Below are 14,209 nucleotides of genomic sequence, written 5' to 3' on the forward strand. Positions count from 1 at the left end.
GATGATATCATTTGAGAACCAAAACTGTACTTGAAGAAATTGCTACCTTTGTACTTTATAAATTACATGAGCCGATAACCACTAGCACTCTTGATTCTTTTTTCTGAAACCAGTTAACATTTGGCTTCTGTCATTAACAAGAGTTTTGAGTTAATCACTATCTTGGCATTTATACTGTGTTGTCATATGTTCACATCTATCTTTCAATTCTCGAAATAATAGTGTGAGGTATGTAGGATATAAACAATTTCCATTTGATAGCGCCATCATTAAGATCACAATTGAAGACAGAAGTTATTCATTGAGACAAAATAGAAGAGATTATTTTTTAATGCACAAAATTTATTTCTTCTTTCTTTATACTAATATTAACACATTTATTATAAATCACATTTTCTTATCAGTTATCTAATTGATTTTACAAGGCCTTGAAAAATTAAATGAACAACTCACTGTTTGGAAGGCTCAGGAAATTTTGGTTCTTCTCTTTTCTTCATTTCTATTGTTGGTTCCATAGGAGTAAGAACTACTGCAGCACATGAGACGACAGAGTGATACGAGTCCTCCCGGCAAACTGTTTGTTCAAAAAAACCGAGAAATTGTAAATGTCAAAATTATTTATGAACTAGTCTCACTTCTCCTTTTTTCCCTTTCTATATTTAGTCTAATAAAAGATCTAATTCTACTAAAACATTAATTATTAAATTATCCTTAAATATTTTCTGCTCTAAGTCTTTTCACTCACTAGCTATATGACCTTGGGCAATTTTTCTTTTTTAAAGCCCAGGATGGAAAAGGTATTGCCAACAGTTTATAGTCCTTTTCTAAAACAGCTTTTCATCCAAGAATGAAAAGTGCACAAGTTATACATATACAGTTAAATGAATCTTTGCAACATGACCACACCTGCTAAGTCAGCATCAGGATCAATAAACAGTGCTTCACCAGCACCCTAAATCCTCCTGTGGTACCCCTTCTCAAACACTACTGTAGCCTCTGAACTTCACTATCATCATTTATAGAACCATAAAGAAGTTTTGCCTATTTCTGACCTTTATACAAACGGGATCATATTCTTTTGGGAGCATTTTTTTTTATTGTTTGTTTTGTTTTGTTTTGTTTTGTTTTTTGAGATGGAGTCTCGCTCTGTCGCCCAGGGTGGAGAGCAGTGGCACGATCTTGGCTCACTGCAACCTCCGCCTCCCAAGTTCAAGGGATTCTCCTGCGTCAGTCTCCCGAGTAGCTGGGATTACAGGCACCCGCCATCATGTTGGCTAATTTTTATATTTTTAGTAGAGACGGGGTTTCACCAGGTTGGTCAGGCTGCTCTTGAACTCCTGACCTCATGATCCTCCCGCCTCAGCCTCCCAGAGTGCTGGGATTACAGGCATGAGCCACCGCACCAGGCCCTTTTTTTTTTTTTGAGAAGGAGTCTCGCTCTGTCACGCAGGCTGGAGTGCAGTGGCATGATCTCAGCTCAATGCAACCTCTGCCTCCCAGGTTCAAGTGATTCTCCTGCCTCAGCCTCATGAGTAGCTAGGACTATAGGCACGTCCTATGAGGCCCAGCTAATTAGGGACATGGATGCAGCTGGAAACCATCATTCTCAGCAAACTATCACAAGAACAGAAAACCAAACACCGCATGTTCTCACTCATAGGTGGGAACTGAACAATGAGATCACTTGGACTCAGGAAGGGGAACATCACACACCGGGGCCTATAATGGGGAGGGGGGAGGGGGGAGGGATTGCATTGGGAGTTATACCTGATGTAAATGACGAGTTGATGGGTGCAGCACACCAACATGGCACAAGTATACATATGTAACAAACCTGCACGTTATGCACATGTACCCTACAACTTAAAGTATAATAATAATAAATAAATTTAAAAAGAAATTTTTTTGTATTTTTTAGTAGAGACAGAGTTTCACCATGTTGGCCAGGATGGTCTCAATCTCCTGACCTCATGATCCGCCCACCTCCACCTCCCAAAGTGCTGGAATTACAAGCATGTGCCACCACACCCGGCCCAAGCATATTCTTTTATGTGTTTTTTATTTCATTCAATGTGTGCTTATAAGATTCATCTATGTCTAGTAGCAGTTGGTTCATTCTCATAGCTGTGTGGCTTTCCACTGGTGAATATACCACAATTTCTTTATACATTTCATTAATAATGAACACAAGCTATTTTCAGTTTGGGGCTATTTCAATTGTCTATGAACATTCTTGTACTTTTTTAAACAGTGCACAAACACATTTATATTGAAAAAAAATCAAGAAGCTGTAATCGTTTCTAGGATATAGTCATGTTTTATGTTCTGCTTTAGTAGCTACTGCCAAATACAACTCAGAACTGTCTGTACTAATTTGCATTGCCAACAATAGAGAAAGAGTTTCAGTTGTTCCACATCCACACCAACACTTGGTTTTGTCATTTTTTTCTTATTAAAGTTTTAATATTGTATTAATTTTCTATTGCAGCATAAAAAATTAACACAAACTTAGCAGCTTAAAATAACATCCATTAATCATTTCACAGTTCTGGAGATCGGAAATCCAGCTGGGTTCAACTGGGTTCCCTGATTAGGGTCTTACAAGGCCAAAATCAAGGTATCAATGAGTCTGCGCTCTTATCTAATGTCTCTGTGTGAAGAATCCACTTCCAGACTTACTCAGGTTAACAGAATTTACTTCCTTCTAGTAGCAGGATTCGAGTCTCCTTTTACCTTGCTAGCTGTTGTATCTAGGAACCACTCTGAGCTTCTAGGGCTACTCACAGGTTCATGGCCTATGGCCCATCCATCTCAGCAGTGGGGAACATCCTTCACATTGAAGCCCTCTCGTGCTTTAAATATCTCTGATTTCTTCTTCTGCTACCAACTAGGGAAAAAAAAATTCTTTCTGCTTTTAAAGGGCTCATGTGATTAGGTTACGTCTACCCAGATTATCTCCTTTTTGATTAACTCAAAGTCAACTTATTAGTAGCCCTAATTACATCTGCAAAATCCCTTTTGCCAACTAACAATCACAGCAGTGATGCCCTATCATCTTCCCAGTGAAGAAAAGTTAAGGGCTGGAGTCATGTGTCATCTTAGAATTCTGCCTACCAAAGCCGTTCTTTTAAGTGTATAGTGGTATGGCATTGTAACTTCAATTTATGTATTTCTGATAATGAATGAAATTGAATATATATAGTGTATATTCAGTCCTCTTTTTACATGGTTCTAACATGCAAAAATTTCAGTTACATGGTTTAGTTAAATAACACCAGTCACCTCCCAAAAACAGGGTTCAAATTGCAGTTCACATGGTATACCAACTGTAATTGTATAAAGGACAAACTTCTTTAGTAGCACTTCAGTACACAAATCACTATGTAAATAAAAGAGGTACATCATGATCAGTGACACACACATCACTTCTTTCAAATTCTGTCAATTATTGATAACTAGGCATTACTTACTCAGTTCAAGTACATAAATCATAATGTGTAGTTGCATTGCTTCCTTGTCCCCTTGTGATAAATTTATGTGACATTTTATAAAAAATAGACAATGTAAGGAAAAAATTTGCCAATGAAAATGAAAGTAGAGAAAATAAAAACTGATAGCGAAACCCCGTCTCTTCTTAAAATACAAAAAATTAGCCGGGCATGGTGGCATGCATGTGTAGTCCCAATCATTTGGGAGGCTGTGGCAGGAGAATTGCTTGAACCCAAGAGGCTGAGGTTGCAGTGAGCCAAGATCAGGCCACTGCACTGCAGTCTGGGCGACAGAGTGAGACTCCGCCTCAAAAGAAAAAAAAACCAAAAAACAAAAAACTAACAACAACAACAAAAAATACGGAAAGTGCTGGCTGGGCACAGTGGTTCACACCTGTAATCCCATCACTTTGGGAGGCAGAGGTGGGCAGATCATGAGGTCACGAGATTAAGACCATTCTGGTCAACATGGTGAAAGCCTGTCTTAGCTGGACGTGGTGGCACGTGCCTATAATCCCAGCTACTCAGGAGGCTGAGGCAGGAGAATTACTTGATCCAGGGAGTCGGAGGTTGCAGTGAGCCAAGATCGCGCCACTGCACTCTAGCCTGGCCACAGGGCGAGACTCCATCTCAAAAACAAAATGGATAGTGCTGGAAGTGATATTTGAATCAAACAAAAAAACGGAGTGCGACAAACAGGAACAGTCAAGTTTTAATTACTCCATTATTTAATTTTACTTAAAAAGTTAATGTTAATAATGTATACAAAATTTTATTCACTTATACATTTTATAAAGGTAAATTATGGAACAGCAGACAATTATAACATAATGTAATGTAAAAAACATGGGACAGCGTCAAGCCATTCCATATTCAAATAGATTTGCAGCATCCATGGGTTGAAAAATCAATGATACATTTTTCACGATTATTTCCAACCATGGATATAAATAACAGTTTGAGGCAACAATATAAAAAGCTATATCCTAAATTTGCTCTTCTGTGAAAAGAATTTTTGTTGTTAATGTATTGCATGAAGTGCAGAATATTCCATCTTAAGCTTCTGTCACTAGAGAGTATCAGAGCAAGGCTAACTGTAAAATAAAAGTGCCCATTTATTTCTAGACAGATGAGGCCTTTTGGCCAAGATCAGGGTCACTTAACAACTACTGGAACTGCACCTAGTGGAGGTCAGTTGTCAGTAACCATCAGTTAATAAGAAAAGGATGATTCAAGCCTGAGAAACCAATGTTTAATTACAGGTTTTAAAAGAAGAAAAAATACGTGATAGTCACAAAAATTGCTCATCCTAAAACTTGGTTCTAAGCACTAGTCTTATTTATTTCTAGATAGTCATTAAATATATAAACACCAAAATGAACAAGGCTTCCAGGGACCACTCAGTCAGAGATCTGCAAACCTCAGGGCAGTGTAGAAATCATTTTTAGCTTTGAAATGAAGTAGTCTGGCCTTGTCATGTAACCTTTTATTACACCACAAAAACTATGCTATTATAGGAAATGACTTTCTATTATTGCTGTATTCCCTAAAATGTTTCTTTCAGATTCATAATAAACTGAGATACAAAATCTAAACACTAAAATTTTAAACTACTCCTTTTCTCCAGTTTGGCTACATCAAAATAATTTTATTTAATTACTGAATTTCAATCATTGTTTTACTTTTTAGTTTATAAAATCATTGCTAAAGCATAAAAAAGCAATATATTTTATATGTTAATAAATTTCACAAAACTACCAAAGATTCACCAGAAGAGGCATTTTTGTCTTTCATGCAAAATTAAAACATTTAAATAACTGAAAGTGCCTAGAGCAGTTATAAATAATGTGTCTTTGATATTCTTGTATTATATTTTATTTATACATATTTATTACATTTGAGATCACCACTCCAGTTCACCAAAATAGTTTACTATCAATCAGCAAATTGCAGCCTTAAAAAAGAGAATTTGCTTTTGACTTGGTAGAGTGTTCACGTTTCCATTTGCTGTTCCAAATATCCAGGATCCATGTATCTACCATGGAACAACCCACTGAGAAAGCTTAACCTAGCAAAAGAATTATTTAACAAACATTTAAATGACATGATAGACACAATTCTGCACTAACTGTGTATTGACTCTTACTGTATTGTTTTTACCCTTCAGAAAAGTTCTATGGCGTAAGTATTATTATTACTGCCATTGCACTTTTCAAGGTCACACAGTTTGAGTATAGAAAACCCCGAATTTGATCTATCTGTCACTAGTCCTCATGCTATTGAACATACTTCATGTTGATTCTCATTTAAATATATCAAGTGCTCTGAAGTACTAGTGTAAATGTAATAGTTTATCTTTTTCAATTGTTTATATTCAATAATATTCCTACATCTGAATTCTTTATTGTAAGAAAAACTGTGCAACCACCAAGCAGTTTGTTTGTACAACCATATTATTTAAGACTGTATCTTGAACAGCCATATTATTTAAGGCTAGAATCACCTTGAGATTTTTTTAAGATGTGAAAGAATTGCATAGAAATTATCAATATCTTAAAGTAAAACCTTCTGAAAAATTAATTCATATCAGAACATACCACAATTTTGACTCATCATAAAAATACTTTGGGTTCTAAGTTCTGTCCTTCAAAATGACTTACAACAATGTTTTTTCTATTGTTCCACTGGAGAATGAGTGTTTTTCATTTGTTCTCCCATTAGTAAACTATGAATAATAATCTTGCACTTGGGTTGTGGTGATGATTAAATGAATTAATGCATGTAAAGTGCTTAGTATAATGTCAGGAAAATGATATTCTTTTAAAATGTTAGCAAATATTATTTATAACTGTTTTACTTTACGAGATGGTATCTTATTATCTGCCCAAGCTGGAGTCTAGTGGCTATTCACAGGTGCAGTCATGATGCACTACCCCTCAAAGTCCCGGGCTCAAGCAATCCTCCTGCCTCAGCCTCCTGAGTAGCTGGGACTACAGGTATACGCCACCATACCTGGCTGATTTTTTGTTTTTGTTTGTTTGTTTGTTTTATATGTCAACTTGGCTAGGCTACAAGCCCCAATTATTCAAACACTAACCCAAGTGTTGCTGTGAAAGTATCTTCTCTACACGTAAAGTCCATAGTCTGTTAGCTTTAAGTGATATTATCTTAGGTAATCTGGATGAGTCTGAGTTAATCAGTTTAAAAAAGCTTAAAGCAGAGTTGAGGCTTGCTGAAGATAGAAATCCCACCCTTGTCAAAAGTTCCCTCCTGCTCTACCTGATAGTTAGCTCTACATATTTTGGACTTACCTAACCAGTCCCCAAAATCACATACGTTGATTACTTGTTATAAAAACAAATAGACAAAATAAACTTCTTTATATCTTTTACTGACCTGTTTCTCTGGTTAATAAATACATAAGTTAACAATGACATTTTGGTATTAAATATCAGTTTTAGTGAACCAGTAAGTATTTCCTTTTAGTGCCCATACAAAGTTTTTTGATGAAATAGTATTAATCCAGAATTGGAAGAATTGAAAAAAAGAAGCAGTTAAGATAAAAGTCATTGATCATGACTGTAAATAGCACACACTGAGCCAAAGCAGGCATATATATTCATTTCTTAGTAGCATTAATTGAACTATTTCATATCCAGACACTGTAGTAGGTGCTGAACTTGTGAAGATAAAACACAAAATATTTGCCTTGCAGTAACTTAAAGTGTACTAGGAGATGATACCATTTAGAAAATGTAATCATAGAAGCCAGCCAAGTAAAGAAACTGGCAGGATGAAAACAGTAGAACTGCTGCAGTCTTACTCACTCCTGTTACTTAGTAGAGTGCCAGGCACTAAAAAGGCACTCAATAATATTTGGTAAATGAATGAGAGACTGAAGAAAAATGAAGTGAGGCATGGGGGAAATGAAAAGATGCTAGCCAAGCATAGGAAAAAGTGTGTTAAAAGGCAATGAGATATGGGAAAATGTTATATATATTGAGAAATGGAAATAATTCAATGTGGTTGGGGCCTAGATAAGACACAAGAAGGTGAGGAAGACTGAGCTGGAGACATAGGTCACTGGCAATACCTTAAACACCTTCTAAGCAACTTAAAAACATTAGTATTTGATCCTAAAGTTAATGGGAATTGATATCAACCATTAAACAAGAACAACATGATCAGCTTTATATATTTTAAAAAATAGCCAGGGCAACACCTAAGTGCAGGAATAAACCACTGACAGCACTACTGAAATAAACAAAATGAGAAATGGTGAGGGCTTCTTATTATTTGAAGTAGCAGTGTAGTGGACAAGAGGGGAAAAAGTAGAGTGCAGAGTATTCAGAAATGTTAACACTTCTGTTTCAAATATACAGTCACAGTCTATATCTACTTATTTGCTTTATTAAGATGAAGTACAATTCTCAGTACATTACAAAATCAGAAAACACAGTGACAGTACAGATGGGTGTGAGAGAACAGCCATCAAAAGAAGAAAGCAAAGACTTTCAAATTATTAGAAGACAATTTAGTTTACAATCTAAATTAAAAAATATTCTGTACAACCATATTATTTAAGGCTTATATCATCTTGAGATATTTGTTAAGATGTGAAGGAATCACATAGAAATTGTCAATATCCTAAAGTAAAAACTTCTTAAAAAATAACACAGAAAAACAGATGAAAATAAGTATACCCTGGAAACTCAGACAAAACTACAAAGTGTAAATGAAAATATTAAATTTGGTCAGGCTTACCTCACATCATCCAAATTCCAGTAATTTTGTTGCTGTGTGCCTATAGTAACCTTTCATTTTATGACAGATGGTTGGAATATATCAGGTCTATTATAATTGAAATTGCATATTTTCGACCCATTTAATCTCAATTTTTTTCTTGCCTTAGCTTTTGAGTAGTTCTTTTCAAATATTTCGTTGAGAAATTTTTTTCTAGAATAAAATTGAAACCTCACAAGTGACAGAGAAAACTAGCAAAAGTTATGAATTCCATTTGTAAGGTTATCGATCTTATTAAAACTCAAAACACTTTAGTATATTTGGGGCTGGCAAAAAAGTGTCCTTCATTTCAAACATAAGCTGACATCGCCAACGATGTTCTTGAATGTTGAACATGAAACAAGCATTTATAAAGTCCCTACTAAGTGTAAAGTTAAAAATATTATGAATAAAGTATCATTTATTTTAATAAACAGAAAATTAAGTTAAAATGTTGTCATTACGGTGGGCACTAATCCAGTATGACTGGTGCCCTTTTAAGAAGAAGAGATTATGACAAAGTCAGACACAGTGGAAAAAACATCTGAAGACACAGAAAAAAGCCATCTAGAAACCAAAAAGAGAGGCCTCAGGAGAAATCAACTGTGCGGACACACTGAATTTGAACTTCTAGACTCCAGAACTGTGAGATAACAAATGTTTGTTGTTTACGTCACCAAGACAATAATACCTTTTGTTATGCCAGTCCTAGCAAACTAATTTAAAGAGCATTTTAGGGGGAGGACTGGAGAATTACTTTTACTAATACTAATAATTAAATAAAAAGATCTCAGAGTTCTAGTCGAAACTCCCGCCTAATGGCTGAATCTACATTGCTACTACTCCTATCCTCTCTCATTCCAAATATCTCTGACAGATGTCCAGTTCATACTTCAATAATTCTAACACTGGAAAATATGTTAACTTGTCATTATGGTTCCCTCCTTCCCAATGTGACCTAAGCTTTTAGGGTATTTAAAACTAGATTGTGTAGAGTTGTATGAATTTTCGTGTGTTTATATCTATATATATGTACACACACATACATACACTATCCATATCTATATATGTACACACACGCACACACGTATGCATATATTACATATATAATATATACTTTAAACACATACATATGTTTAAAACATGCATACAATAGACAGCATCAGAAAGAACAGAATCATAAACAATTATTATTGCTGATAAACTAGATATTAAAAACTTTATCAGCATTTTCTCCATTGTATAGCCACCATTTAGAGCAGAAGACGTTACCTAGGTTAAGTGTTTTTCAAGCTTCCATAAAAAGTGATGTGTAAGAACTGTAGCATCACTGGAAGTCTGTGAAGTCCTTCATCACTGACACAAATTCCACACATAATATTAGAATGGCATCAACATCTGTAGTCTGCTCCTTCTAAGTAGTTCACATGAGAAGGTTTATGACTTATTCATTAAAGATTTCATTTTAATATTGGCAGGACCATTAAAACTTATTGTGGCAAGGCCGGGCATGGTGGCTCACACCTGTAATCCCAGCAATATGGGGAGCCAAGGTGGGTGGATCACCTGAGGTCAGGAGTTCGAGACCAGCCTGGCCAAAAGGGTGAAACCCTGCCTCTATTCAAAAAAAAAAAAAAAAAATAGCCAGGCATGGCATATAGACATGGCACATGAGCAAGATTCCATCGCAAAAAAAAAAAAAAAAAAAAAAAAAAAAATCTTATTGTGACAAGACTATTTTCTCAAGATGGCAGCACCAATATACATTCTAATGGCAGCAGTGGTCCATGTGGTGTGGTAGCTGTGAAGATGCTGGTTGCAGTGTGGGAGGTGTAGCTGGGGCTGTGCACACCATGGAGTAGGTGAGAGGAGGAACTCTTGGGAGCCCAGGAATTCCCCTGACCTCAGCAGGCTCCCACTGTCTGAAATTTCCTTGAATCTGGTGCCTGCTCCAATTTTGGAGCAAAGTTGTGACAAAGCCTGGGCACTACCATGACCCTGCTGGGTATACACATGCTCAGTGTGGCACCAACATGCCAGAACCCTGCTGCCTTGAGCCCCTCTGGACTTTGGGTGCTGATAAGCATGGAAGGGAGGCAAAGGGGAGGCCTACAGGAAGGTTGGCACAGGTCTACAGGCTGTGGATGGCAGGTTGATGACAGCAGAAAGCAGACAGGCTCCTGGGTGGAAAGAGGTGGGTCCCTGGTGAAGCCTCACCTTTCTGCTGGGGATGGCCTGAAGCTTGGGTGCCAGGCTGCCAATTGCGTGAAGCAGAGTGGAAATTATGGTGCTTTTTCCAGGTCCAGCCATGGCCACCCATGGACCAATCAGCACACACTTCCTCCTCCTTGAAGCCCATAAAACCCTGGACTCAGCCAGACTTGTAGAGACATTGGGAAAACCTGCCTGTGGGCTGGAGCTACCCACTGTGGGACTTCTCTCAGCTGAGAGCTGAACAGATCTCTGGATGACCTACTTGTAGAAAGAAGCTACCCACTTCAGGTCTCTTGAGAGCTGTAGTGTAGCCCAATAAAACACCTCTTTGCCTTGCTTACCCTCCAGTTGGCCGTGTACCTCATTCTTCCTCGAAACAAGACAAGTACTTGGGACCTGCTGAATGGCACAAACAGGGCTGAAACATGCCCCCCAGTCACCATGTTGCAAGCACAAGAAGAGAGAAGAAAGAAGAGAGAAAAGAGAAGGAGAGAAGAGCTGTGGCCCTTTGGGGAGTTCAGCTCTAGGAGTTCCCTGAGCCAGGGCTCTTACACCCTATTTGGGGCTCTGCAGTTCCTGGAATCTCTAAGCTGCTGGGTGATGAAGTGTTCCCTGGTGCCTGCAGTGGAAGTCACCTGTGGTACACCTGGTCAAGCCATAGCCTCACAGGGAACCAGCGCCTATGTCAACACCTGGAGCTGCCCACCAGCCCCAGTAAGTGTGCCTTGTTGTACACAGTGGCCAGACCCTGCCGTCGCTTGCTTACACACTCCTCACCATTTCATGCCTGGCTCACCATTGTCAGGCTTCGGATCTGAACCAGTAGTACAAGCCGAGTGAAGACTGCCAGGCCAAGTGAGCAAATCAAGTCCAGTGATCCTGAGCAAAACTCAGGCAAAGACACCACCAGCCACAGAGATTTATAGCTAGAAAAGCAACACTCTGAGGATCCTATGACATTTTGTGGGGCTCATCCAGGATCTGCGGAAGGGTGAGTAAAAGCAACCTTGCTGCTTTCTGTCCTTTCTTTGGGAATCCCTAAACTCCACAATAACCAAACTGAAAGAAAAATGCCATGCCTTTGTCAGCCAGTTAAAAGTGACTAGTATAGCTTCTGGCCTTAAGACATGAGGACAGGCTTTCTGGGGAGGACACTGCCAATCCCCCATCACCCTGGGGTGCTGGGAATGTTGGCTTTGTTCCAATCCAGTTTCCCTTCACGGAGGTCTAGCCATCATGTGGGATCAGAAGGAGGTCCTGGGGCAACTGAGGGTATCTGGTTAGGCTACATCTCAGTGTTATCCAAAGGCCTCTGAACTAACTGTAGTCCCCGACTGCCTATTAGGGTGTCAGCACTAGGACCTCCCGTCTTTCCTATCATTCTTCCCTTCTTTCATGGCTGTCATGGCTCCTATCTCTTTTTTATATATAATGATAAGGGTGTTGTTTCAAAGTACAGAGATAATAATACTGGGTAGAATAAGCACTTGGCTTGGTCATCAGAAGTGTAAATCAGAACAATGTGATGTCTATCTATTCTTAGAAGCAACAAGGATGTAACAATTGAGAGTGTTCTTTCCCCTGTTGAAGGAACCCATTTGCACAGGGCAAAATATTTTTCTCCAGGCACCTTCCCCTCCCCTGAAGTTAAATCATCCTTTTGGGAGGCATCTTGTTAGGCCAGGTCCCCAATTCCCAAGACTCCCTTTCTTTCCCTTGTTTGCAGAGGACCTGGTCCCACAGCTTCACCTGCTTATAAGAAAGAAGCAAGAGATGGGCTGCCCCATCAGTTACTGGCTGCAATTTGGTGAGGGCCACTAATTTAATGGGTCTGTACACTATCCTGAGGCAATTTTTTGTCCCAAGTTTAGTTTTGAGGCCCTAGAAAGGAAAACTAGATGTGAGAGATCCAAAGGCACATGACAGTGAAGTTTACAGGGCACAGCACAGGTGAGCTTGACTAATTCCTGCCTATTAGGCCCTCCTGCATCGTAGATGGAGGTCATGCTCCCACCCATGGCATAGATAAGGTCTAGGGAACTCAAAGGTTATCAAAAGCAGGAGGATTAGGCACCATATAGGTGAGTGTGAATATTCCTCTTGGGTATGCCTCCCCACTTCATGGGTGAAGCCACACTTGCACACATGGTCAACACCTGCAAAGATCACTGGGACTCAGGCATATAAGGTCAGAATAAAGAAAAGGATGCCCTTTTTTCTTCCCCTCATCTACCCTGGGTATTCACTGTAAAGAGAAAGGAACAAACGGATGCTTTTCACCCCTCTTTCCTGAGGGGTAACCAACCATCTTCAACCTGCACTCCTCTTGACTGCATCCTGAATCACTGAGATCCCTTTGACCCTCAGACTCTGGAGAGAAGAAAAATGACCTTTTCCTCCTCTGTTCTCTCTTCCAGAAGGGTAAACAACCATCTTTAACCTATATACCTCTAGAATGTATCCTGAATCTCTGGGACTCCTTGACCCTCAGACTCTGGAGAAAATCTGCCTTATATTCCTTTGCACAAAGGTGTGGCTGAATTATGTTCTGCAGGAAGAAGCATGGCCTCAGAAATGAAGCATTAATTTTAATACCATTCTGCAGCTGGAACTTTTCTGTAAACATGAGGGCAAATGGTTCAAGGTCCCACATGTGCAGGCTTTCTTTGCCTTGCACGGAAGTCCGGACCTTTGCCAACATAGTAGGATTGATTCTGCCCTCTTGGTGGCCATTTCAGAAAAGGCTGCAAGGGGCAATCCCAGGGAAATAGAGAAGCAAACCCCAGAGGTACCTCCATTGGAGGAATCATCTCCTTCCATTTCCCTTATCCAGGTTCTCTCTAAGCTTGCCCCATCCTAGAAATCTTAGTTTTAGGCACTTTTGCCCCTACAAAAGGTTGGCAAATATAGTCTCATTAAGGTTCAAATTTGCTTTTCTCTATAGAACTTAAGGCAGATTAAGGAGATCTTGGCAAGTTTTCAAATGACCCTGATATTTGCATATAGAGGCTTTCCAAAATTTAACCAAAGTATTTTAACTCTTCTGGAAGAACATTATGTTACTTTTGAATCAGATCCTGACTACTGTCAAAAAGCAGGCCACCCTGCAAGCAGCAAATAATTTGGGGGATGAGCTTTGTATGTCATATAGTGCCAGGGAAAGGAAGAAGCCTTATCCAATTAGAAGAATAGTGGTACCATTGGAGGATCATAAATGGGATACCAATGATGAAATGGGAGAATGGAAGAGGAATCACTCTCAGGTGTGCATACTGGAAGGCTTAGGAAGGACTAGAACTAAGCCTCTTAGTTACTCCAAGCTATACATGACAGAAAAGGGATTCAATGAGAACCCCACTGCCTTCCTGGAAATGCTAAAAGAGGTCTTGGTAAAGCACACCTCTCTCTCGTGATTCAGTTGAGGGATAACTGATCCTGAAGGATAAGTTTATTACTTAGGCAGCCCCAGACATCAGGGTGAAGCTGCAAAAGTAGGCTGTAGGACCAGACAGTACTTTAGAGAACCTACTGAAATTGGCCACCATGGTCTTTTATAATAGGGATCAGGAGAAAATAAAAAAAAAAAAAAAAAGAAACACAAGAAAAGGCAGAGGCTCTAATTGACTCCTTGCAGGCTCACAAACCCCAGAGTGCCTAGATGTACCTGTTAACTGCTACAAATGTGGCAAGCCAAGGCACTTCAGGAAAGACTGCCCAGGCAACAT

General features: G+C 39.0%; 1 protein-coding gene across 27 annotated transcripts in view; it reads right to left on the bottom strand.

Annotated features, from left to right (window-relative positions):
- Window positions 1–14,209, bottom strand: part of LOC105479621 (coiled-coil serine rich protein 1) — a 1,449,255-nt gene that overhangs the window by 1,131,267 nt on the left and 303,779 nt on the right. For all 27 annotated transcript variants that reach the window (XM_071092580.1, XM_071092584.1, XM_011737666.3 and 24 more), the window contains exon 5: window positions 454–574. In XM_071092580.1, the coding sequence (XP_070948681.1) occupies window positions 454–574 (121 nt within the window). The remainder of the gene's footprint in view (window positions 1–453; window positions 575–14,209) is intronic.

This window comes from Macaca nemestrina, chromosome 3, assembly GCF_043159975.1.
Source record: "Macaca nemestrina isolate mMacNem1 chromosome 3, mMacNem.hap1, whole genome shotgun sequence".
NCBI lineage: Eukaryota > Metazoa > Chordata > Mammalia > Primates > Cercopithecidae > Macaca > Macaca nemestrina.